The sequence below is a fragment of the Heptranchias perlo genome, chromosome 11, assembly GCF_035084215.1.
Source record: "Heptranchias perlo isolate sHepPer1 chromosome 11, sHepPer1.hap1, whole genome shotgun sequence".
Taxonomy (NCBI): domain Eukaryota; kingdom Metazoa; phylum Chordata; class Chondrichthyes; order Hexanchiformes; family Hexanchidae; genus Heptranchias; species Heptranchias perlo.
In genome coordinates this window covers 69,110,652-69,138,264 of record NC_090335.1, presented here as the reverse complement: position 1 = coordinate 69,138,264, position 27,613 = coordinate 69,110,652, and the positions used below count along the sequence as shown (strand labels likewise).

At 47.6% G+C, this 27,613-nt stretch overlaps 1 protein-coding gene across 1 annotated transcript in view; it reads right to left on the bottom strand.

The window, feature by feature from the left end:
- LOC137326861 (uncharacterized) overlaps positions 1-25,958 on the bottom strand; it is a 53,352-nt gene extending 27,394 nt beyond the window's left edge. Inside the window, 5 exon segments of the mRNA XM_067992243.1 lie at positions 14,325-14,490; positions 14,492-14,628; positions 15,648-15,867; positions 16,661-16,773; positions 25,565-25,958. Of these exon segments, the coding sequence (XP_067848344.1) occupies positions 14,325-14,490; positions 14,492-14,628; positions 15,648-15,867; positions 16,661-16,773; positions 25,565-25,958 (1,030 nt within the window).
- Between the last annotated feature and the right edge of the window lie 1,655 nt (positions 25,959-27,613).

The window sequence follows — 27,613 nt, the reverse complement described above, 5'->3', positions numbered from 1 at the left end:
CTGTTGCTGGATCTCACTCTGTGCAAAGTGGCTGATGCTGTGTTTGCCTATAAAATAAGAGTTACTGTAATTTATTGTGTGTGAAGTATTTGAGAGTTGTGATAATGTGCAATATAAACAGAAATACTTTTCTTCCGTAGGCTCAGGATTTCAGCACACAGGAGTCAGTTAATCACACAGGACTCCAGTGGTCTACCCAACAATGATGATACTCATTTGTCAGCTGGATTCCATTTAACAGCTAGCCCCATTTGACATGTCAGTGCTCAAGGTGATTATTCATGTAAGAACTTTTAGTGGTTAGGGGTTGAAAGAATCCCCTCAGCTGAAATCATGCTGTACAAATTGTTTACATACAAAATACTTTCATATGAAATGCTTCTATTATAACAAAGATATTAATTAATTGGAGGGAAGAGCAAGGAAATGAGATTAGAGCAGATAGCTTGAGTAAATGAGTCAGCACTTCCATGGTTCATTTTAAATGAACAGAGGAATGGCATACATGTTAACGAATGCATTGTTGATACTGTACAATAGTCAGCAACTGAGAGGGAATCACTTTTTTTTAAGTATAAAGATGCATTGTTTTTTGAATAGATATTTACTCGCCAAGTACTGTAATATCTAATCATTCTCATTCCTTATACAATTATGTCCAGTCGTGTCTATTTTCTTTCCTTTCATTTTCTCATTTTAACTCAACAAAATGTGCTCTGTGGGTAGGTTATGGTGGGAAAGTTAAGATCTTCCAGAATGTCCATGATTTAACCATTGCTATCACTGTATATTGATTGTTTTCCAAACAGAAATTTAAAAAGGCATCAGGTAGAGGAGAACGATGGTCTGTGAGGACAGTTGGTCAGTATTCAAACACTCGCCATCTACAGTGAGTACAAGGTACTTTGAAATCTCACAAGGAGAAAAAGTAGCTTTTCATGCAACCTTATTTGCAAAAACATACACATGCTACGGTCTATTTTTTTCTATCCAATCTGTCCCCTGACTCTTTTCCCTCCACACGCGAGAATGACTTACTTCGGCTGTGAAATTCTTTACAAAATCTTTGTATTTCTGGCTGTTTTTATCTTCAAAATCCGATGTGAATTCCACATTTGTAATTCTTGTCGACACTTCCACCACCGCGGCAACTTTGGAAAGTAGAAAAAAATGTTACTTCTTGAGTAAAACCTGAATCGTAAATTTGACGCAGTTCCAGTTTGAAAGGGAAATAGAGACATTAGTCCCGATATTAACCTCCCGCTCCCAATGAGAAGAATGCGTGTGGGGAGTTAAAACAACGGTGAAGTACTTACCGCTCTGTTCTCACCGTGCCCCCTCCCACCGCTCTGTGGAGCAGGAGCCCCACAAGAAGACATATAGATTGCCCTACCCCCCTCCCTCCCTTAAACCCTCCCACCGTTAACTCGGGTCCTCGGCTGTGGCCTCCTGCACCCTGAGATCCCGGTCCCACCCACCAGCCACCAAGTAATTTCCACTGGTTTGGGGTGGGGGTCCCACGTTTAACACACAGATGAGGCCCGGGAGTTTAAATGGCCCGGGACTCACGCTGGGACTGTAACACGAGCTGCCGCTACCCCCCTCGCAGACGCTGCAATCATTCGCCAAGTTCATATCGGGGTTACTGCAGCTTGGACTTTCTGGAACCTTCCCACCAGTTTACCGACGTATCTGAGCCGATGGGTTGGAAAAGTGCTCCGATGTGCTCCTGTCCTCCCTCCCTTTCCCAGAGGGCAGGCCCAGCAATGTGACATGTGTTTGTCCATAACGTGCATGAAAAACATATTGATATGAGGGAAATACAGACTCCACGATTTGAAGGCTGGATGTCAGCACTGCCTGTTAGAACCCTGCAGGTTAATATCAGAGACGGTGGGAAAGGTTCGAGTTCCAGGCGGGTAAATAAGCTGCTGGTTTTTAACTGCCCACCCTACCCGTTTCCGTGTAGGTTAAAATCGACCCCAGGGTGGAAGTGCCAATGGAATGACGTATCATCTCAGTCGAGTAATAGAATCAGTAAAGAAATAACAGATAAATGACATGAAAATAAATAAGAAAGTGAGAGGCCTGCGTTAAATGGGAAAAAATTGAGAGAGATGGAAAACCTGAGGACCAGGTATGAAATTAAAACAGGTGTGATCATGAAGTACAGCGGGTCCACCAGCTCCGAAGAGGGTAAGAACAGGTCAACAGGGAGGGCTCAACCTTCCCCCTCCCAGCCCTGTGTTCTGATGAAAATCTCCTCTCATTTAAAACATTGACCCCTCCTATCTGAAATGCCAGCCCGTCTATTCCTCTCCTTGAGCACCGACAGATCCACTCTCAAATTACCTCCATCCTTGCTGTGAAGGAAGTGGAGGATTTTGCTAAAGTCTGGTGTCTAAAGTCAATGATCAGACCAGAGAGCGACCAGAGTGCTTCAGAGAAATGATGAGGTGTTGTTCCTAAAGCTTGCTACCTGTTGACTCCTCCATTTTCACAGCTCATGTTTAGGGAGGATGTGCTGTGATGAGGATATAGAGGTACTGGAGAAGGTGCAACAAAGTTTTACAAGGATGATACCAGAACTGAGAGCTAATACCTATCAGGAAAGTGAACAGGCTGGGGCTCTTTTCTCTAGAAAAGAGAATGCTGAGACGTAATGTAATAGAGGTCTTTATGATTATGAAAGAGTTTGATAGGGTCGACATAGAGATGTACTCACTTGTTGGGGAGACTAAAACTAGGGGCCATAAATATTAGACAGTCACTAGTAAATCGAATGGGGAATTCAGGAGAAACTTCTTTACCCAGAGAGTGGTTAGAATGTGGAATTCGCTACCACAAGGAGTAGTTGAGGCGAATAGCATAGATGTATTTAATGGGAAGTTAGAAGTACAAGTGAGAGAAAGGAATAGAAGCTTATGTTGATAGACTTAGATGAAGAGGGGTGGGAGGAGGCTCGTGTGGAGGATAAACACTGGTACAGACCAGTTAGACTGAATGGCCTGTTTTGTGCTGTACATTCTATGTAAAGAGCAAGTAAAATTTTATCCATCAAACATACCTGTTCTGACCTTCCTTGTAATTGTCTGCTGCTGACCACAAGTAGTTGTGGATATTAAAATCTGAAATACAATGTCAGGCTGGAGATTCCTAAATTCTGCTGCTTCTTGCTCAGTTTGAGTTTTATTCACTGCAACACTCTCTGCGAAGATAGTGACATTGAAACGAGGCTGTTTGAATGCATCGTTAGTATCCCAGGTAATGGAAATTGTTTCACTTTCCACCTTTATCAAATTAATACGAAGGAACTTCAGTGGTTCTGCAAAAGAAAATGATGCTGTTCATCATCAAACATCAGAATCTTAATCATTGCCGTCCTAAACAGATCTCTTAAAAATAATCACATCCTTTACATGACATTTGCAGGGAGAAAGGATTGGAGAGGAATAACTGTATGGTGTCTTTAGCAATGAATGGGTTGGGTTTCAGAATATTCACTGTGGTGAATTTTCCTGTCATAATGGTGAAAAATGGTGAAGCATTCCATGCCCACATGCAGCAAGACCTGGACTAATAAGTGGCAAGTAACATTCACAGCACACAAGTGGCAGGCAATGACCATCTCGAGCAAGAGAGAGCCTAATGAAAGAAAGAAAGAGACAAAGAGACAAAGAAAGTAAGAAAAAATGAAAGAAAGAAAAGAAATTGCATCTATTTATTGCTTTTCACGTGTTAAAAGCACTTTGCAGTGAATGAAGTACGTTTGAAGCCAAGTGACGATTGCAATGTTTGAAACGTGGTAACCAATTTGTGCACAGCATGATCCCTCAAACAGCAATGAGATACCAACCAGATAATTGTTTTTTAATGCTGTTAGTTGCGGCATAAGTATTGGCCAGGACACCAGATTGCCTTTTGAACCAGAGAGTACCCCTGACATCCAGGTGCTGAGAGAGAACTAGTATGAGAGGTCATGGGTTAAGTGAGGGCTCTATTAATGGGAGAGCATGAATGCCTTGACTTACCTTTGCCAAGATGTGGAGATGCTGGTGATGGACTGGGGTGGACAAATGTAAGGAGTCTTACAACACAGATTATAGTCCAACAGCTTTATTTGAAATCACAAGCTTTCGGAGCTTTCCTCCTTCGTCAGGTGAGTGTAGGATTCCATAAAGTTACACCATATATAGTCAGAGAACAATGCCTGGTGATTACAGATAATCTTTCCAACTGCCCGTTATCACACCTCGGCAGAGATATAATCAAAGCAATCAAAGGAGTGGAATGGTGTTCAGACAGAGAAACATTACATACAAGATTACTGAATACACAAACGGTCAGAACACAAAGACAGAGAGCGAGAGAGAGAGAGAGAGACACCCGAAAGGCAGAGAAAGAGAGAGAATGACCAGTTGTATTAAAAACAGATAACTTTTTTTCGCGGGTGGGGTTACGTGTAGCGTGACATGAACCCACGATCCCGGTTGAGGCCGTCCTCATGGGTGCGGAACTTGGCTATCAATTTCTGCTCGACGATTTTGCGTTGTCGTGTGTCTCGAAGGCCGCCTTGGAGAACGCTTACCCGAAGATCAGAGGCTGAAGTCCTTGACTGCTGAAGTGCTCCCCGACTGGGAGGGAACCCTTCTGTCTGGCGATTGTTGCGCAGTGTCCGTTCATCCGTTGTCGCAGTGCCTGCATGGTCTCGCCAATGTACCATGCTCCGGGGGATCCTTTCCTGCAACGTATGAGGTAGATAACGTTGGCCGAGTCACAGGAGTATGAACCATGTACCTGGTGGGTGGTGTCCTCTCGTGTGATGGTGGTATCTGTGTCGATGATCTGGCATGTCTTGCAGAGGTTGCTGTGGCAGGGTTGTGTGGTGTCGTGGACGCTGTTCTCCTGAAAGCTGGGTAATTTGCTGCAAACGATGGTCTGTTTGAGGTTAGGTGGCTGTTTGAAGGCGAGTAGTGGAGGTGTGGGGATGGCCTTAGCGAGGTGTTCTTTGTCATCGATGACATGTTGAAGGCTGCGAAGAACATGGCGTAGTTTCTCCGCTCCGGGGAAGTACTGGACGACGAAGGGTACTCTGTTGGTTGCGTCCCGTGTTTGTCTTCTGAGGAGGTCTATGCGATTTTTCGCTGTGGCCCGTCGGAACTGTCGATCGATGAGTTGAGCGTCATATCCCGTTCTTACGAGGGCGTTTTTCAGCGTCTGTAGGTGTCCATCACGTTCCTCCTCGTCTGAGCAGATCCTGTGTATTCGCAGAGCCTGTCCATAGGGGATGGCCTGTTTGACGTGGTTAGGGTGGAAGCTGGAAAAGTGGAGCATCGTGAGGTTGTCCGTGGGCTTGCGGTAGAGTGAGGTGCTGAGGTGCCCATCTTTGATGGAGATTCGTGTGTCCAAGAATGAAACCGATTCTGAGGAGTAGTCCATGTTGAGTTTGATGGTGAGATGGAACTTGTTGATGTTATCGTGTAGTCTCTTCAGTGATTCTTCGCCGTGGGTCCATAGGAAGAAAATGTCGTCGATGTATCTGGTGTATAGCGTTGGTTAGAGGTCCTGTGCAGTGAAGAAGTCCTGCTCGAACTTGTGCATGAAAATGTTGGCGTATTGGGGTGCAAATTTGGTCCCCATGGCTGTTCCATGTGTTTGGGTAAAGAACTGGTTATCGAAGGTGAAGACATTGTGATCCAGGATGAAGCGGATGAGTTGTAAGATGGCGTCTGGAGATTGGCTGTTGTTGCTGTTGCAGCGATGCCGTCATCGTGGGGGATACTGGTGTAGAATGCCGAGACATCCATTGTGGTGAGAAGTGTTCCTGGTTCAACTGGTCCCGACGCCTCCGGTACTCGCCTTCAAACAGCCACCCAACCTCAAACAGACCATCGTTCGCAGCAAATTACCCAGCTTTCAGGAGAACAGCGTCCACGACACCACACAACCCTGCCACAGCAACCTCTGCAAGACATGCAAGATCATCGACACAGATACCACCATCACACGAGAGGACACCACCCACCAGGTACATGGTTCATACTCCTGCGACTCGGCCAACGTTGTCTACCTCATACGTTGCAGGAAAGGATGCCCCGGAGCATGGTACATTGGCGAGACCATGCAGACACTGCGACAACGGATGAACGGACACCGCGCAACAATCGCCAGACAGGAGGGTTCCCTCCCAGTCGGGGAACACTTCAGCAGTCAAGGACTTCAGCCTCCGATCTTCGGGTAAGCGTTCTCCAAGGCGGCCTTCGAGACACACGACAACGCAAAATCGTCGAGCAGAAATTGATAGCCAAGTTCCGCATCCATGAGGACGGCCTCAACCGGGATCTTGGGTTCGTGTCACACTACATGTAACCCCACCCGCGAAAAAAAGTTATCTGTTTTTAATACAACTGGTCATTCTCTCTCTTTCTCTGCCTTTCGGGTGTGTCTCTCTCTCTCTCTCTGTCTGTCTTTGTGTTCTGACCGTTTGTGTATTCAGTAATCTTGTATGTAACGTTTCTCTGTCTGAACACCATTCCACTCCTTTGATTGCTTTGATTATATCTCTGCCGAGGTGTGATAACGGGCAGTTGGAAAGATTATCTGTAATCACCAGCCGTTGTTCTCTGACTATATATGCTGTACCGTTATGGAATCCTACACTCACCTGATGAAGGAGGAAAGCTCCGAAAGCTTGTGATTTCAAATAAAGCGCTTGGACTATAACCTGGTGTTGTAAGACTCCTTACATTTACCTTTGCCAACTTTGTGAGGTCATTAAACCTTTTTCAGCACTGTGTGGCATCTCTTGGGGTAGTGGAGGCTGCCCTGACTGCCTCTGCCACGTCACTGCTGACCATCTGTACCACCCTCTTATGGGGCTTCATGCCCTCAGTGCCCATGAGACGGTCCCTCCTTGCCCTGCCTGCAGCACCTCCACAAATACATCTGAAAACCTTGGTGTCCTTGTTGCTGCTGCCATGCCCAAAACTGCTGGGGCTGTAAATGCCGGGTCCCTCTGTAACTAGAAGGCTGCACAAGAACTGTATTTCCTTCCCTCCCTGAGGTGGTAAGCCAATGAAAGGCATTTTTCTGTCCTACAAACCACCCTACATGGCTAATGAGGGTTCTGGGAGGAAGTAGCAGCGGGTCAGCAGCAGGTGTTAGGACCACCCCACCACTAATCCACCAATGGGAGGAGAATCCAGGCCTGTACTTCCTGTTTTGTTTATTCCAACGTTCTCCCTTCTCTCCTGAAAACGCTGATCCATTCTGGAATAGGGATTACAATCCCACCCACCTGTCGTCAATGGGTGTCACTCTGTGGTGCAGCCATTCATCATGCTTTGGGCTATTCAACAGAAGGGGAAATCATCACACAGCCCAATCCTGTCCTCACCCAGTGTGCACACATTCAACCAGGGGTCACTGGAGAGAGATCAGTACTGACTGATTTTCCGTTTCCTAACCCAAGGATGTTGATTTCATTTGTAGCACCCCTATAAGTCGCAGCTTGGTTCACTTGATAGTCTTGGAGTCAAAAGCAGGTGGATTCGAGCACCACTCCAGAAATTGAGCCCATAATGTTGGCTCACACTCGAGTGAAATACTGAGGGAGGCCTGTATTGTTGGAGGTGCCATCCTTCAGACCCTACATTAAACTGCCTGGACCAGTGGTTCTGGTGGACGTTAAAGATCCCACCAAACTATTTTAAGAAGAACACGAAGTTGTCTGATGGCCTGATCAATATCACCAAAAAAAATGTAAACTATCATTTGTCTCATTGCTGTTTGTGGAGACTTCCTGTGCACAGAATAATTACTGTTTGTCTACAAAACAACATTTACTGCACTTCACAGGTAATTCATCACGTAAAGAACTTCAAGACATATATGAGAGATGTGATAAGGTGCTACAGGAATGTGAGTCTTACTTTCTTACTGATAGGTCCCATTAAATTGGGAAATCTCATTGATCGTAAATCCAATATCATTGGATTCACCCTCGAAGGATATTTCCAAATCACAATCACAACTGTATCAAAACTAAGGCTAAAGAAAAAATCCTTGTCTGGTCCAAGGGACAAATGATAATAGTTATCTATAAGTGAATTTAAGGCACTAATTAAGTCTCAGGGAACGGATGGAAAATAAAATCACACTTCATCCTCATGGATTCACGTGAACTCCTCCCCTATAATACTGACGTACCATTGAGTTACAGGTATCCTATGATCTATATTAACAAGAACGTTAGCAAATGAATAAACTTCTTCAACATAAAGTCTCCTCTGTGATTCATGTCGAGTGATTATATACTGGCTTTGTTATAGCACATAATATTCCACTTACCACAGGATGCACCACGAGTTGTGGTGCTGGGAGTGGTGCTGCCAGGACGAATGGTTGGTGTGCTGGTTGAGGAAATGGTGGTAGGAGTCGTACTGGTTGAGGAAATGGTGGTAGGAATCGTACTGGTTGAGGAAATGGTGGTAGGAGTCACAGTGGAAGTGGTGGAACCTGCAGTGAAAATAAAAGACAACAATTTTAAACAAGCACATTTTTGAAATTGCTCAGAAGTTTTTATTTCAAAGTCTACCCATAACCCTGTCACTACGTGTGCCCACTTACTGCATCAAATAGTATCCTATCAGGGCATCAAATGCATTGGGAATGAATGAGTACCAGATGTAAGTTGGCAGAATAGGAAATAGTAATGAATGAATGCCAAAGTCCATTACTTTTCCGATTGAATTAAATCCCACATTATGGGGTTTTCTATGGGTTCTCTGTCCGTGATCCCTCCCAATTATTTTAATGGACAGGAAAATCACACGACAGTAAACCCTGGCCACTACCAACTGATACAGTGCAACTTGAGGTACATAGTCGCAAAATAACAAAAGGCACAGTTAGCACCAGACAATTAAATAAAGTGATAAAAATAAACTATGGCGCCCATTCATTCTATTATTGTAAGAAAATTGCAAAATTCAGAGAAATGGATCAGCAACCCAGAAATGGCCTAGAAATTCGATGATGCCAGTAAAACGTGCGCCAAGGCGTCCAATATGGTGGGCGGCACACACAGGCTCATTCTGAGCCAGAAATGCAATGCCCACCATGATGGTTTAGGCATCAAATGAGATGGCCGAGACCCACCCCTGAAACGGGTATTAGGTCCTTTGCCTGTGCAAGTCAGGGGCCTAACATCTGTTTGATGTCTCCATTAACAAATTGATTTGACTTGTGCGCAGCCAGCGCCGGGCTGGCTACATTCAGGTAATCCAGGTCTAGGTGCGGCCTAACCAGCAGTCTTTAAAGGATCTGCAGCAGGCCGTCACCAGAAAGGTCGGTTTAAAAAAAATATTTACCTGAATATGGAGCCGTGAATGCTGCTCCCGTCTCCACATCAAAACCAAGGGCAACTGGCAGCACCGCTCACCTTCCTTCCCGATTGCTGCCTTGAGCCCCCTCCTGATCCTTGCTTTGACCCCCTCACCTGGACGCTCCCCTCCCTCCTGATCACCCTTCTCTTGCAAGACCTACCTGCATCGTCAACCGCGGCCCTCAATTCAAATGATCTTTGCCGGCGAGCTGCCTGAGGATGTCCAGCAGGCGTCTGCTGCTCGCTGGTCTGATGCAAATGAGACGCGAGGCCCAATATTGAGTGAGCCTCGGGCCTACCCATTCCAGCGCAGAAATCGACGAATTTCTTGGTCGTAGTGTTGCCAAAAATAACTGATCCTGGTGTGAGAGCACATCGAGCTCCATATCCAGCACTGTTACTTTTCAGTCCCTGAAGCTGGTAACTAAATAACACCAAATGGCTCAAATTTAGAGAGACCACATGATAGTCAGTGTGTGAAATATAAAAATGGCCACACTGGGGTAGTAACTGGTAAGAGCTGTGGTGGTAGGTGTGGTTATTTTTGGCAAGACTTCCACCAAGAAATTGGTATATTTCAATGTTCTAGTTATGGATGCTAGGTCAGTTGAAATTTTCAAGGCTGAGATCAACAGACTTTTGTTGGGTAATGGTATCACGGGATTATGGATCAAAAGTAGGTAAATGGAGTTGAGGTACAGGTCAGCCATGATCTGATTGAATGGCCAAACAGGCTCGAGGGACTGAATGGCCTACTCCTGTTCCTCTGTTCCTAGATTACTTGTCTGTCCTCCTTATTGACTTCTTGTCCTACAACCTCTACAAACTCTAAATTGCCTAAAACACAACTGCCTATATCCAATCCTACACCAAGGCCAACTCATCCCTCACCCTCATCCCCTTTGGCCTACATTGACTCTGTCCCATAACAAATTAGCTTAGAAATTCGGCTGTTTGGCGCCCTTTTCTCGGTCGCTAAATGGCCTCCTAAGCCTCCAATATGGCAAACAGAAAGCGCACGCTAATAATGAGCAGGAAGTTCGCCGGATCAAACTCTACCTCCTCCTTCATGCAGGAGTTAACTTAGGTCTTAGCCAAAGCCACTCATGAAATCAAGGCAATTCATTCCATGCTAATGTTCTTTTAATATTTCTAGGGTGGTTAAAAAAATAAAACAGCAACATTGCAAAAATAGAATAAAACTGCTGTGGTTCAGTGGTAGCACTCTTGCCTCTGAGTCAGACGGTTATGGGTTCTAGCCCCATTCCAGCACTTGAGCACATAATCCAGGCTGACACTTCAGTACAGTACTGAGGGAGCGCTGCACTGTCGGAGCTGCCATCTTTCGCATGAGACATTAAACCGAGGCCCAGTCTGCCCTTTTAGTGGACTAAAAGGTCACTTGGCAGGAAAGATATTGGAATCCCTTGGGTGTAAGAAAGATATTAGAATCCTTACTCAGAGATGTAATAGAAAATATCTAGAAACCATAAATCTGATAAAGAATAGTCAGCACAAATTTCGAGAGGGAAGGTCATGTTTGACCAACCTCACTGAATTCCTGGAAGATGTAACAGAAAGTGTAGACAAGGGTAATGTAGTAAATGTAGTAAATATTTCAAAAGGCCTTCGATAAAGTACCATATTAGACTCATGACTAATGTCAGGGCATTTGGAGTCAGGGGTCAAGTAGCACAATGGATAGCAAGCTGGCTACAAAACAGAAAACAGAGAGAAAGGGTTAAAGACTAACAAAAGGTGAGAAGTGGTGTTCCACAAGGATTGGTGCTGGGACCACTGTTGTTCACCATTTGCATTAACGATTCAGACTCAGGAATTGGAAGTCCAATTTCAAAATTTCTGGACCAAATTGGGGGATATAGTTAATACTGTGGAGGACTGTGACAAAATACAGAAAGCGATTAATAAACTTGCAGAAGGGACATGTAATTGGCAAATGAATTTCATTTTGATAAGTGTGAGGCAGTACATTTTGGTAGGAAATTTAAAGAGGCCACATACTCCTTGGAAAATCAGAGTTTAAATGGGGTAGAGGAGCAGAGGGATCTGGGGGTACAGATACACAAATCACTAAAAGTAATGACGCAGGTTAATAAGGCCATAAAAAAAGCAAACAAAACACTGGGGTTCATTTCGAGAGGGATAGAATTGAAAAGCAGGGAATTATGTTAAACTTGTGCAGAACCTTGGTTAGACCGTACTTGGATTATTGAGAACAGTTCTAGTCTCCATATTATAAAAAGGATATAGAGGCATTGGAGAAGGTGCAAAAAAGATTTACTGGGATGACACCAAAACTGAGAGGTTATACCCATCTGGAAAGATTGAACAGGCTGGGGCTCTTTTCTCTAGAAAAGAGAAGACTGAGGGGTGACCTGATAGAGGTCATTAAGATTATGAAAGTTTTTGATAGGGTAGATGTAGAGTAGGTGTTTCCACTTGCGGGGGAGATCAGAGCTGGGGACATAAATGTAAGATGGTCATTAATAAATCCAATAGGGAATTCAGGAGAGGCTCCTTTATCCAGAAAGTGGTTAGAATGTGAAACTTAGTACCACAAGGAGTAGTTGAGGCAACTAGCACAGATGCATTTAAGGGGAAGCTAGATAGGTACATGAGGGAGAAAGGAATAGAAGGATATGTTCATGGGGTTAGATGAAGAAGGGCGAGAGAAGGCTTGGACCTGGTGGGCCGAGTGACCTTTCTGTGCTGTAAATTCTATGTTTTTCTATGTATTTCGAAGAAGAGCAGGGGAGTTCTCCCCTGTGTCCTAGCCAATATTTATCCCTCAATCAACATCACTAAAACAGATGATCTGGTTATTAACCCAATGCTGTTTGTGGGACCTTTAAATAAAATGTGCGCAAAGTCGCTGCCGCGATTCCCTACATTACAATAGTGATTGCACCAGATTTATTTAATTGGCTGTCCAGCGCCTTGGGATATACAGTGACTTCTTCGGAAAGTGCACGGGCATGATTTTAACTTGGAAAAAAGGGCGGGTTGTTGGCGGGGTGGGGGGGGGAGGCAGTAAAAGTTTTAAAAATCTAAAACCCGCCCCCAATCCGCCCACTTATGGTTTTAATGGAGGCAGGACGATGTGTGGCCGACCAATCCGCTCTCAAGAGGCGGTTCGGTCACTAAAAGCTTTCAAGAAGGCTGTGGGCCTCCATTTTAACAGATTTTTTGCTTTTAACCCCTGGGGGCTGGGATTCCCAGAACTTCTACTTCACGCCACATGAGAGGAGGCGAGAAGGCCTGAAACTGCAGGTAAGTGTCTTTATAGGATAGCTTGTGGGCCCTGAGGGTCAGGAATGCTTCCTCCAGGCCCCTCAAACACATCTTCTGCGGCAATCTCTCCTCCCACGACCTTGAGACCGTGATCTGACGACCCCCCCCATCACATTCAGGCCCTCCGTGATCTCTCCTCCGCGATTTCTCTCTCCCCACTACGATCTACATCTACCCGCGCGATCTCCCCCAGCGATCCCTCTCTCTCCCCCCCCCACCCCGGAGATCCCCCTCTCTCTCCCCCCACCCCCCGGAGATCCCCCTCTCTCTCCCCCCCCCCCCAGAGATCCCCCTCTCTCTCCCCCCCCCCCACCCCGGAGATCCCCCTCTCTCTCCCCCCACCCCCCGGAGATCCCCCTCTCTCTCCCCCCCCCCCCAGAGATCCCCCTCTCTCTCCCCCCCCCCCCCAGAGATCCCCCTCTCTCTCTCCCCCCCCCCCCCCCAGAGATCCCCCTCCCTCTCCACCCCCCCCCAGAGATCCCCCTCCCCCCCAGCGATCCCCCTCTCTTCCCCCCCCCCCCGGCGATCTCTATCTCTCCCCCCCCCCCCCACCACCAGAAATCCCCCTCTCTCCCCCCCCGCCCCTGGCGATCTCTATCTCTCCCCCGCCCCGGCGATCCCCCTCTCTCCCCCCACCACGATCTCTATCTCTCCCTCCCGTGGCGGTCTCTATCTCTCCCCCCAACCACCACCCACCCCGGCGATCCACCTCTCTCCTCCCCACCCTGGCGATCCACCTCTCTCCCCCCCACCCACGGCGATCCCCCTCTCTCCCCCCACCCCCGGCGATCTCTATCTCTCCCCCGCCCCGGCGATCTCGATCTCTCCCCCCACCACGATCTCTATCTCTCCCCCCACCACGATCTCTATCTCTCCCCCCACCACGATCTCTATCTCTCCCCCCACCACGATCTCTATCTCTCCCCCCACCACGATCTCTATCTCTCCCCCCACCACGATCTCTATCTCTCCCCCCACCACGATCTCTATCTCTCCCCCCACCACGATCTCTATCTCTCCCCCCACCACGATCTCTATCTCTCCCCCCACCACGATCTCTATCTCTCCCCCCACCACGATCTCTATCTCTCCCCCCACCACGATCTCTATCTCTCCCCCCACCACGATCTCTATCTCTCCCCCCACCACGATCTCTATCTCTCCCCCCACCACGATCTCTATCTCTCCCCCCACCACGATCTCTATCTCTCCCCCCACCACGATCTCTATCTCTCCCCCCACCACGATCTCTATCTCTCCCCCCACCACGATCTCTATCTCTCCGCCCCCACCGTGGCGATCTCTATCTCTCCCCCCCCCCGCGGCGATCTCTATCTCTCTGCCCTCGCTAAGAGTCGTCCCCCCAACACCACCCACAACCCCCGATCTTCTTGATTGTCGGGGACCATTGCCATTGCTCCCTGGCAGCTGCCATCTACAGCAGGCTATCCCGCCCAGTGGCCGGCCTGCCTCTCAATCTGGCCAACTGACAGATGGGAAATTGAGTAAAGAAATTCTAATGAGGTCCTGCCGTTTAATCTTGTGCCGTTAAATTCTGCAGAACCTCCTTACTTTTAATATTCCTTAGTTTACCAACACTCCTCATTTAAACACTTCAGATCTTTACCTCTGCACTGTGTTCCTGGGTTTGCCGGATTGGTATCTAAAATTCCTTGAAAACATCCACATGAGTAATTCCCTGGGGTGTTTGTGCAGGCAGCAAAATCAGAGCATGTGTTGTTCCCAGTCTGACACTCGTCAACATCTGAAACAAGAATTAGATAATGTCCTACCTTCACATGTTCTTCCAGGTGTACTGGGGCTTGTGTCTGTGAACCCAGCGTTACACTGACAGGTGTAAGTTGCATTCAATCTTATACACGTTCCATTACCTGAACAGTCATTCAGCCCTGGTTGGCAGCTGTCTCTGTCTGTAATGATAAGCGCAGATCGGAGTTAGAAAATTGATTCAATTTGAATTTAACTAGATTAGAAGTATTTGAAGACTCCTCTTTCCTTACTTTATTCCAATGTAAATGTTATCACCTAAAAGTTGGAAATTATTAATACAGAATGGTCCGTGAACAGTATGGGCAGATGGCCCATGTGACAGGAGTTGGATAGTGCAGTGAGTCAGAACACTATTCTGTTACCTCTGGGCTTGGGTTTTGAACCAGCCATAAAGAATAATGGTCTGCACTCTCTTCCAGTTGCAAGAATCCAAAAGGAAATAAGTGTTGGGATTTAGAACACAGCAAAACGGAAAAAACCCTCCTGCTCTGTTTATGAGGCCACTTTACGAGGTGATTTAATTCCATCAGGTTATTTATCCTGCAGGTGGCATCGAGACACTGCAAATTAATCAGTTTCTTGGACACAACACTGTCTGCTCACAAAAATTAAAGCAAAAAGTAATTAAGATTTTACACTTTTTAATGTTTTTCACTGGGCTCCTGAGCCTAGACCACAATCTAAGGCTCATTCAGAAGTAGCCAGCTACAAGCCTGTAAATGCTGAAAGCATTTTGCTTGCTGATAATATCAATCCAGGCCTCACAGAATCAACATTTTTTTTCAACTTAACCTTGTCAACGTTAGCCACCAAACTAACATTAGTCAGGCCCTGCATGCTCTTCCTCCTCCCTGTGAATTCAACTGTTCGAATCAAGCCTCATCCCATCATCACCTACTCTGGATCATTCTTTGCCAGGCTCCCAAAACTGTGGAACTCCTTCCATTCCCCAGTCTTCCTTTCTTCCTAAACTCTTCAGGCTTTTAAAACCCAAGTTTGGAATCACTTATCCACTTCATGATTCAGCCTTGTCTCCCTTCTGTTCTTTTTAATCTTTAGTGGCACCTGCAGGATAATCTTTGGCCTTTCTCAATTCTTCTAGAATTTTACCAAGTCCTCTGAGGCCAGTGGTTGAAATGCTTGTTGTGGAATTCCTTACCTGAAATGGTTGTGTTTTGAAGGTCTACAGCAAACTGTTGCGTGTTGTTTAAAGATTCCGTAAGCGATTCTTTGATATCAGATACAGTGACATTCACGTTTGTTGATGTCGTCACAGCAAACTTTACAATCAAGCTACCTTGTTCAATAGATGTGACAATGATTCTCACTTTCCCACGCCTGATTAAATCCCGAATATCTGCTGTAAGTCCTTTTTCCAACTGAAACGGAAAGAAACAGAAATCCACTTCTGAGATTTGTTTAATTTTTTTCCCCACAGAACATGAGCATCGCTAAAATGCTCTTCATATTACACATTTCTATAAGGCAAGGTTACCCGCATCTAACCTTGATCAAAGGCCATCTGTGGATATCGGGGGTGGGGGGTGTGAGGAGGGGGTTAGCTCTCTTAATAGCCAGCTGGGATTAAATGGCACTGGTCTTGCCTCTCGTAGCCAAACAAATAAAATCAGATTAATCATTATCTGTCTCAATGCTGCTTCCCTGGATTAAGTCTGTTGCTTAATCTTGCTATGCGCAAAGTGGCTGTTGCTGTGTTTGCCTATAAGAGTTACTGTAATTCATAGCCAAGTACTGTAATATCTAATTATTAATTTTCCTTGTATAATTATGCCGAGTTGTGTCTATTTTCCTTTCTTTCAATTTCTCATTGTAACTGAACAAAATGTGCTCTGTGGGTAGGTTATGATGGGAAAGTTAAGATCTTCCAGAATGCCCATGATTTAACCATTGCTATCACTGTATATTGATTGTTTACCAAACAGAAATTTAAAAAGGCATCAGGTAGAGGAGAACGATGGTCTGTGAGGACAGTTGGTCAGTATTCAAACACTCGCCATCTACAGTGAGTACAAGGTACTTTGAAATCTCACAAGTAGAAAAAGTAGCTTTTCATGTAAACTTATTTGCAAAAATATACACATGCTATGGTCTATTTTTTTCTATCCAATCTGTCCCCTGACTCTTTTCCCTCCACAGGCAAGAGTGACTTACTTCGGCTGTGAAATTCTTTACAAAGTCTTTGTATTTCTGGCTGTTTTTATCTTCAAAATCCGATGTAAATTCCACATTTGTAATTCTTGTCGACACTTCCACCACCGCGGCAACTTTGGAAAGTAGAAAAAAATGTTACTTCTTGAGTAAAACCTGAATCGTAAATTTGACGCAGTTCTAGTTTGAAATGGAAATAGAGACATTAGTCCCGATATTAACCTCCCGCTCCCAATGAGAAGAATGCGTGTGGGGAGTTAAAACAACGGTGAAGTACTTACCGCTCTGTTCTCACCGTGCCCCCTCCCACCGCCATTTTAACTGCCAGGTTTTGGGAAGCGGTGGAAAAGTGGGGAAGTGAAAAGGTGAGCACTTTTAATTTTTTGGTTTTCTTTGTGGGTCATGTGGAGCAGGAGCCCCACAAGAAAACCTAGGGCTTCCCCTGCTCCACCATTCTCCCCTGACCATGATGCCCTCCCACCTACCTTAACGCAGGGGACCGTGAACTCGGGTCCTGGGCGGTGGCCACCTGTCACCTGAGATCCCGATCCCACCCGCCAGCCACCTTGTGATTTCCACTGGGTTGGGACGGGAGTCCCATGTTTAACATGCAGATGAGGCCCGGGAGGTTAAACGGCCGGGACTCACTCTGGGACTGTCATGCGAGCGTGCAGCGATCCCCCTCCCCCTTCCAGATGCCGCTAACCCTCTCCCGAGTTCTTATTGGGGTTCCTACGGCTCGGACTTTCTGGCGCTTTTTTTTTATTCGTTCATGGGATGTGGGCGTCGCTGGCGAGGCCGGCATTTATTGCCTATCCCTCATTGCCCTTGAGAAGGTGGTGGTGAGCCACTTTCTTGAACCGCTGCAGTCCGGTGTGGTGAAGGTTCTCCAACAATTCTGTTAGGAAGGGAGTTCCAGGATTTTGACCCAGCGACGATGAAGGAACGGCGATATATTTCCAAGTCGGGATGGTGTGTGACTTGGAGGGGAACGTGCAGGTGGTGTTGTTCCCATGTACCTGCTGCTCTTGTCCTTCTAGGTGGTAGAGGTCGCGGGTTTGGGAGGTGCTGTCGAAGAAGCCTTAGCGAGTTGCTGCAGTGCATCCTGTGGATGGTACACACTGCAGCCACTGTGCACCGGTGGTGAAGGGAGTGAATGTTTAGGGTGCTGGATGGGATGCCAATCAAGCGGGCTGCTTTGTCCTGGATGGTGTCGAGCTTCTTGAGTGTTGTTGGAGCTGCACTCATCCAGGCAAGTGGAGAGTATTCCATCACACTCCTGAATTGTGCCTTGTAGATGGTGGAAAGGCTTTGGGGAGTCAGGAGGTGAGTCACTCGCCACAGAATACCCAGCCTCTGACCTGCTCTTGTAGCCACAGTATTTATATGGCTGGTCCAGTTAAGTTTCTGGTCAATGGTGACCCCCAGGATGTTGATGGTGGGGGATTCGGCGATGGTAATGCCGTTGAATGTCAAGGGGAGGTGGTTAGACTCTCTCTTGTTGGAGATGGTCATTGCCTGGCACTTGTCTGGCACGAATGTTACTTGCCACATACAGTCAGTGAGCGGCGGGAGAGAGTGAGACCAGAGCGGGGATATAAACAGCGCGGAGAGAGCGAGAGTTCAGTCGGTGAGCGGCGGCAAAGAGCGAGACCAGAGCGGGGACATAAACAGAGCGGAGAGAGCGGGAGTTCAGTCGGTGAGCGGCGGGAGAGAGCGAGACCAGAGCGGGGATATAAACAGCGCGGAGAGAGCGAGAGTTCAGTCGGTGAGCGGCGGCAAAGAGCGAGACCAGAGCTTACTCTGAGAGCGAGACTCTGAGACCAGCGGCAGTTCAAGGTGACGTCACCAGTCAGAAAGTGACGCGGCACAGGGGAGGCAGCTGATTGGTGAGTAGCTTCAGGTGAGTACTTCTACCGTTTTACTGTAAGTAAAGTAATAAGAAAGGGAAGATCTGCAGGTTTCATAGCAGGTCGTGTTTTTTTTTAGTGAACCTAGGTCCCTAGTATAGTTAACATTTTGTAATAGTTAACATTTTCTAATTTCAACGTAATTTAAAAGGGGTAACTAAGCTAAGGCAAGTCATGGCAGCAGACCTCGCACCCGTGATATGCCCCTCCTGCAAGATGTGGGAAGTCATGGACACTACCAGTGTCCCTGCCGTCCATATGTGCAGGAAGTGTGTCCACCTGCAGCTACTGACCGATCGTATCTCGGAGCTGGAGCTGCGGGTGGATTCACTGTGGAGCATCCGCGATGCAGAGAAACTCGTGGATAGCACGTTTAGCGAGTTGGTCACACCGCAGGTAAAGGGTATACAGGCAGGAAGTGAATGGGTGACCACCAGGAAGAGTAAGAGGTGCAGGCAGGTAGTGCAGGGGTCCCCTGTGGCCATCCCCCTCTCAAACAGATATGCCACTTTGGATGCTGTTGGGGGGGATGACTTATCAGGGGAAGGCAGCAGCAGCCAACTTCCTGGCACCACGGGTGGCTCTGCTGCACAGGCTGGGAGGAAAAAGAGTGGAAGAGCTATAGTGATAGGGGACTCAATTGTTAGGGGAATAGACAGGCGTTTCTGCGGCCGCAACCGAGACTCCAGGATGGTGTGTTGCCTCCCTGGTGCAAGGATCAAGGACGTCTCGGAGAGGCTACAGAACATTTTGGAGGGGGAGGGCGAACAGCCAGCTGTCGTGGTGCACATAGGCACCAACGATATAGGTAAAAAAGGGGATGAGGTCCTAAAAGCAGAATATCGGGAGTTAGGAGGTAAATTAAAAAATAGGACCTCAAAGGTAGTAATCTCAGGATTGCTGCCAGTGCCACGTGCTAGTCAGAGTAGAAATAGGAGGATATTTCAAATGAATACGTGGCTAGAGGAATGGTGCAAGGGGGAGGGATTCAAATTCCTGGGACACTGGAAACGGTTCTGGGGGAGGTGGGACCAGTACAAACCGGACGGTCTGCACCTGGGCAGGGCCGGGACCGCTGTCCTAGGAGGAGTGTTTGCTAGTGCTGTTGGGGAGGGTTTAAACTAAAGTGGCAGGGGGTTGGGAACCTGAGCAGGGAGACAGAGGAAAGCGTATCAGGAAGGGACAGAAGGTATGGAGTAATAGGTAAAGTGTTAAAAAAGGAAAAAGCAGGAACTAAGTGTCACAAATTGTATTTGAAAGTTCTTTATCTGAATGCACGTAGCATTCGTAACAAAATGGACGAGTTAACGGCACAAATAACTACGTATGGGTATGATCTTGTGGCCATTACAGAAACATGGCTGCAGGGTGACAATGACTGGGAATTAAATATGCCAGGGTATTTAACAATCAGGAAGGACAGGCAGGAAGGAAGGGGAGGTGGGGTGGCTATGTTAATAAGGGAAGGAATCACTGTAATACAGATAAATGATATTGGGACAGAGCATCAAGATAATGAAACAGTTTGGGTAGAGATAAAGAATAATAAGGGGAAAAAAACATTAGTGGGCGTAGTATATAGGCCTCCTAATAGTTGCAACTCTGCTGGAAGAAGTATTAATCAGGAAATAGTCGGGGCATGTCATAAGGGAGCAGCTATAATTATGGGGGATTTTAACTATCATATTAACTGGACAAATCAAATTGGGCAGAGCAGCCTTGAGGAAGAGTTCATTGAGTGCATCAGGGATGGATTTCTTGAGCAGTATGTAACTGATCCTACAAGGGGACAGGCAACCTTGGACCTGGTCCTGTGTGATGAGTCAGGATTAATTAATAATGTCCTAGTTAAGGATCCCCTTGGAATGAGTGACCACAACATGGTTGAATTCCATATCCAATTAGAGGGTGAGAAGGTTGGTTCTCAAACAAGCGTACTGAGCTTGAATAAAGGAGACTATGATGGTATGAGAGCGGAATTGATTAAAGTGGACTGGGAAAATAGATTAAAGGGTAAGACGGTACATCAGCAGTGGTGTTCATTTAAGGATTTATTTTACAACTTTCAAAATAAATATATTCCACTGAGGAAAAAAGGGTGTAAAAGAAATGACAGCCATCCATGGCTAAGTAAAGAAATCAAGGATAGTATCCGACTAAAAACAAGGACATATAAGGTAGCCAAACTTAGTGGGAGGATAGAAGATTGGGAATTCTTCAAAAGACAGCAAAAAGTAACTAAAGGATTGATTAAGAAAGGGAAGTTAGATTATGAAAAGAAATTAGCAAAAAATATAAAATCAGATAGCAAGAGTTTCTATAGTTATATAAAAAGAAAAAGGGTGGCTAAGGCAAACGTAGGTCCCTTAGAGGATGAGACCGGGAAATTAATGGTGGGAAACATGGAGATGGCAAAAATGCTGAACAAATATTTTGTTTCAGTCTTTACGGTAGAGGACACTAAGAATATCCCAACACTGGACAAACAGGGCGCTCTACGGGGGGAGGAGCTAAATACGATTAAAATCACTCAGGAGATGGTACTCAGTAAAATAATGGGACTCAAAGCGGATAAATCCCCTGGACCTGATGGCTTCCATCCTAGGGTCTTGAGGGAAGTGGCAGTAGGGATTGTGGATGCTTTGGTGACAGTTTTCCAAAATTCCCTGGACTCAGGAGAGGTCCCGGCAGATTGGAAAACTGCTAATGTAACACCGTTGTTTAAAAAGGGTAGTAGGCAGAAGGCTGGAAATTATAGGCCAGTTAGCCTAACATCAGTGGTGGGTAAAATTTTGGAGTCTATTATTAAGGAGACAGTAACGGAACATTTAGATAAGCATAATTTAATAGGACAAAGTCAGCATTGCTTTATGAAGGGGAAGTCATGTCTGACAAATTTGCTTGAGTTCTTTGAGGATATAACGTACAGGGTGGATAAAGGGGAACCAGTGGACATAGTGTATTTAGACTTCCAGAAGGCATTCGACAAGGTGCCACATAAAAGATTATTGCTTAAGATAAAAAATCACGGGATTGGGGGTAATATTCTGGCATGGGTGGAGGATTGGTTATCGAACAGGAGGCAGAGAGTTGGGATAAATGGTTCATTCTCGGACTGGCAACCAGTAACCAGTGGTGTTCCACAGGGGTCGGTGCTGGGTCCCCAACTCTTTACAATCTATATTAACGATTTGGAGGAGGGGACCAAGTGCAACATATCAAAATTTGCAGATGATACAAAGATGGGAGGGAAAGTAGAGAGTGAGGAGGGCATAAAAAACCTGCAAGGGGATATAGACAGGCTGGGTGAGTGGGCAGAGATTTGGCAGATGCAATATAATATTGGAAAATGTGAGGTTATGCACTTTGGCAGGAAAAATCAGAGCGCAAGTTATTATCTTAATGGCGAGAAACTGGAAAGTACTGCAGTACAAAGGGATCTGGGGGTCCCAGTGCAAGAAAATCAAAAAGTTAGTATGCAGGTGCAGCAGGTGATCAAGAAAGCCAACGGAATGTTGGCTTTTATTGCTAGGGGGATAGAATATAAAAACAGGGAGGTATTGCTGCAGTTATATAAGGTATTGGTGAGACTGCACCTGGAATACTGCATACAGTTTTGGTGTCCACACTTAAGAAAAGACATACTTGCTCTCGAGGCAGTACAAAGAAGGTTCACTCGGTTAATCCCGGGGATGACGGGGTGGACATATGAGGAGAGGTTGAGTAGATTGGGACTCTACTCATTGGAGTTCAGAAGAATGAGAGGCGATCTTATTGAAACATATAAGATTGTGAAGGGGCTTGATCGGGTGGATGCAGTAAGGATGTTCCCAAAGACGGGTGAAACTAGAACTAGGGGGCATAACCTTAGAATAAGGGGCTGCTCCTTCAAAACTGAGATGAGGAGAAACTTCTTCACTCAGAGGGTGGTAGATCTGTGGAATTTGCTGCCCCAGGAAGCTGTGGAAGCTACATCATTAGATAAATTTAAAACAGAAATAGACAGTTTCCTAAAAGGAAAGGGAATTAGGGGTTATGGGGAGCGGGCAGGAAATTGGACATGAAGCTGAGCTCGGATCGGTCAATGCCCTGTGGGTGGCGGAGAGGGCCCAGGGGCTGAGTGGCCGGGTCCTGCTCCTACTTCTTGTGTTCTTTAGATTTGTGGTTGGGATCAGATCAGCCATGATCTTATTGAATGGCGGCGCAGGTTCGATGGGCCGATTGGCCTACTGCTGCTCCTATTTCTTATGTTCTTATGTTCTTATGAACCCAAGCCTGGATGTTGTCCAGGTCTTGCTGCATGCGGGCTCGGACTGCTTCAGTTTACCGGCGTATCTGAGCCGATGGGTTGGAAAAGTGCTCCGATGTGCTCCTGTCCTCCCTCCCTTTCCCGAGGGCAGGCCCAGCAATGTGACATGTGTTTGCCCATAACGTGCATGCAAAACATATTGATATGAGGGAAATACAGCCTCTTGCATTAGAAGGCTGGATGTCAGCACTGCCCGTTAGAACCCTGCAGGTTAATATATCAGAGACGGTGGGAAAGGTTCGAATTCCGGGCGGGTAATTAACCTGCTGGTTTTTAATTGCCCACCCTCCCTGTTTCCGCCAGTCATGCAGGTTAAAATCGACCCCAGGGAGGAAGTGCCAAGTAATGGAATCATTAAAGAAGTAACAGATAAATGACGTGCAAATAAATAAGGAAGTGAGAGGCCTGCGTTAATGGGAAAAAAATTGAGAGAGATGGAAAACCTGAGGACCAGGTTTGAAATTAAAACAGGTGTGATCATGAAGTACAGCGGGTCCACCAGCTCCGAAGAGGGTAAGAACAGGTCAACAGGGAGGGCTCAACCTTCCCCCTCCCAGCCCTGTGTTCTGACAGAGGTTCTCCTCCCATTCAAAACACTGACCCCTCCTCTCTAAAATGCCAGCCCATCTTGTCCAATCCTTGAGCACCAACAGATCCACTCTCAAGTTCCCACCATCCTCGCTGTGAAAGAAGTGACAGATTTTGCTAAAGTCTGGTGTCTAAAGTCAATGATCAGACCAGAGAGCGACCAGAGTGCTTCAGAGAAATGATGAGGTGTTGTTCCTAAAGCTTGCTACCTGTTGACTCCTCCATTTTCACAGCTCATGTTGAGGGAGGATGTGCTGTGATGAGGATATAGAGGTACTGGAGAAGGTGAAAAAAGATTTGCAAGGATGATACCAGAACTGAGAGCTTTTCCCTGTCAGGAAAGAATGAACAGGCTGGGACTCTTTACTCTTGAGTGCCGAAAGAAGTTCAATGATTTGACACGAGTGGACAAGGTGAGTGAATGCTAAGTGGCACATCCTACCAACTGCATTATACCCACCATCACCCTCCCACCAACAAACACTGCCCATCCAAACGCAATGCCGCACTTGGCATGCTGCATCTCACCCATACATAGTACCACACTTACTGGCCACACAAACCCAACCACTCACAGGTCACAAACACTGGCAGCTATTCGATCCCGACAGGCACGAGTCACACATCAGGCTCAACTTTGAAATGGAGCCGCGAAGGGGGCGGGCGGGTCAATATGGGTTTCCCAGACGTCCTTACGCTTTTGACGTAAGGACCTCTTATTTTTTTTTTGGTTTTCCATCCGACTGACTGGCTCATTGACAGGCTAGTCTCAGTCGGACAAAAGACCAGCCAGGGAGAGGACGTCTTCAGGTAAGTCTTTGTTTGCATGGATGGGGTGGGGGGGGGGGGGGCACATGGGTGGGCACAGGTTGGCACATGGCAATGGGTGGGCAAGAGGCATGGGTGGGCAAGGATCGCTTGTCAGCATAGGTGGGCATGGGTGGCATAGGTGGGCACAGGGGTCACGAGTCATGGGGGATGGGATCGGGGATCAGTCACGGGGCGGGGTAATCACAGGGGGCCGCTATTTTTAACAGGGGGGGGTGGGGGTGGGGGAGAGTGGGACGTCGGAGAATTGCGATCGGAGTTGGGGGCCGGGGTCGGAGGATCGGGATCGGAATGGGATGATTGGGATCGGTGCTCCGCGATTGGGGTGCGGGGGTAGTCGGTGCAGGTCAGCTTGTTGGGCCTGGGGGAAGCACTCCTGCTCCTTCGGGCCCACAAGCTGTGCCTTTCTAGGCACTTACCTGCAGTCTCGGGCCTTCTCGCCTCCTTTCACGAGGCATAAAACAGAAGGCCCGGGAATCCCGGGCCCCCGGAGTTGAAATGGGGAATTAGCTAAAAATGAAAGGTTTTAAGGCCCGTCCCGCCTCCTGGCCTCCCACCCCTCATCCCACTCCCGTGAAATTGGCGGGTTGGAAGCAGGTCTGAAATTGTGGCAATTTTTAATGCTCCCCCGCCCCCAACCCACCCGTTTTTTACTTTGAAAATTGAGCCCAACTTGCAGGATACTCACCGACACACTGTCCTCTGCCACAACTCAACCTGTTTCCCTATGTCATTGCAGATACCCAAGAACACATGGCGGTACCGTCTGAGGAGGAGGAGGAGGGAGACACTGAAGCCACAACGTCACTCGATCTGACACTCGCTTCCACCAGCTCAGAGACTGACACTGCGTGTCGTTTAGAGGCTAGGTTACAGGAGGGATCTGCACGTGGTGAGACACTGGGCACTAGTGCACAGGAGCCGGGGCGGGGGGACTGGCTACTGCAGGTGCCAGCTTGCCGGAGGGCCAGGTCGCTCACTGGTTCTGCTGCAGAGGAGTCAGATGAGGACTTCGATGGGCCAGGCGACAGAAGACGGCGATGGGCGTACACAACCAAATGCTTGGGGCACTGGAAAGCCTGCCAGTAAGCCTGCGCACAACGAGAAGGGGCAAGGAGGAGTCCAGCTCCAACTTAGCAAGGGCTTTGCGCGGAGCTTGGAGCCCATCCTTTCCAACATGGAATAGGTGGTCACCTTCATCAGCCCACCTGTGGAAACCACTATGATGCAGCATCTAATGACCGATATCACACCTTCCATTGCAGCACAAACCGATGTCATCAAAGGTCTGCAAGCTACGGTTGCTGCTCAGACTGCTGCAATGGAAGCTCAGACTGCTGCAATCATGTCTCTGGGGACCACTGTGGAACGGGGCTTCCAGGGCGCCACGGCACTCCAGTAATCTGTTCTCCAGCTGACCACCAGGATTGCTGAGACGCCGCCCCAGGAGAGTGGCAGTGGCGCCATGGCAGTCGGACCTGCTGTCCTCTCTCAGGACAACAGCATTCATGCTCCAAACTCTGATACTCGTGCCCTTGTTGTTGCCTATCGACCAGCCAGGCCAGACTGCTGTAGCCCATGCTGAGATGGTGCAGTATGAAGCCGGGCCCTCCTGGCCCAGAGCTGCTCGAGGTCGTCGTCCAAGACTGTCTGCACACTCCTCCATTGAAGGCCAGCAGCCTCCCACCACCCATGCTCCAGCCACTGAGGAAGCACCTTGTAGGACCACTAGGATAGGTAAAGGCACACGAACAACAGGCACTAAGGGAATGCACAAGGGTGAATAGTTCTGTTCTGTTTTCGTAATTTCATTTACTCATTGATAAATGTGACTTGGAATTTGCATTTGGTGGTGCTTTTTATTTGTGCGATGAGCGGAGGGGGAAACCAATGTGCAATCAGGTGGAGGGTGATTTGATTGTCTTTTCGGAGCAGAAAGTGAGGAATGTAGGACTGTTGGGGAGTTGGGGGTTGTAGCTGACATTATTGATAGCGGCACAGATCAGGCGAGCACACAGAGCCCTTGCAGACAAAGCGTGTGGTCCCTGTTGCACCCTTGCATCTTCCTCCACTTCTTCTTCCACTCCTCCCCCTCTTCCTCTTCAGCCTTTTGCTACTCCTCCTCCTCCGGCTCAGGATCTTCTCCGATCATTGGCGGCAAAGGCTGGTCCCTCATGATGGCGAGGTTGTGCAGCATGCACAATCTGTCCACACGCTCAGCAGAGCACTGCAGGGCTCCTCCAGACTGGTCCAGGCACTCGAAGCGTTGTTTGAGAAAGCCTATGGTGTGCTCCACCATGTTGCGTGTGGCAGCATGGCTCTCATTATAGGCCTGTTGTGCACGTGTGCCTGGGGTCCTGACCGGAGTCAAGAGCCACGGCGTGTGGCGATAGCCCTTGTTGCTCAGCCTTTGACTTGCCAAGGCGGGTGAAAGATAGCTGGCACACTGGACTGCCGCATGACAAAGGCGTCGTGACTGCTCCCAGCGTAGCAGGCATCGACCTCCATGATTCGATGCATGGGGTCGCACACCAGCTGCATGTTCAGGGAGAGGAAGACGGCCAAGTTGATATGCGGGGCACGCAGAACAATGTGCGTGCAGCCAATGGCATCCTGCATCATGGGGAAGCCAGCAATTTGAGCGAAACCCCATGCTCACTCGTTCTGCTTTTCTGTCAAGAGGGAAGGTGATAAAACTATTCCTCATCTCGTACGGTGACCTTCACAGCCACAGGCAATGCTGTCTTTGCCCTGCAGTTGTGGCCGACCAGTTGACAGATCTCAGTCATGGCTTCCTCGCTGAACCTCGGGCATCGGATGCAATCCTCCTCTGTCATGTTGAGGTAAGAGAATTGGTCCCTGAAGGCCCTCATTGGATACGGCCTCCTGCTCAGTGCCTGCGCCTCCTCATCCTCCCTCTCCTCACAGCTTAACCTGCTGTGCGTGGCCTTTCTGCATGCTCCCAGTCGTGCTCGATGCCCAGCGGGAGCCCTAGCAGACTACCCATGGTTGCCAGGAATGTTATTCAACCATGCTTGCAACTTTCTGAACCATAAGGCAGTACCTGCCGAACCACTCTCAAATGTAATCTAGGAGCTCTCAGTAAGTATAGGGAGCTGTGGGGGGGTCCTCCAGGCACTCTAAGATACGTTCAGGTTTGAGTGATTAAGACTGTGCGTTGAGTTGAGCATTAAGGTCCAAAATAGTGTCACTCACTTTAAATCAGCATTGCACACTGATTGCACGCATTTTCTCCCTACTTTTCATGATTCCAGTGTTCGGTATTTGCACATGCATGAACTCCTATACCAAGATGGCATC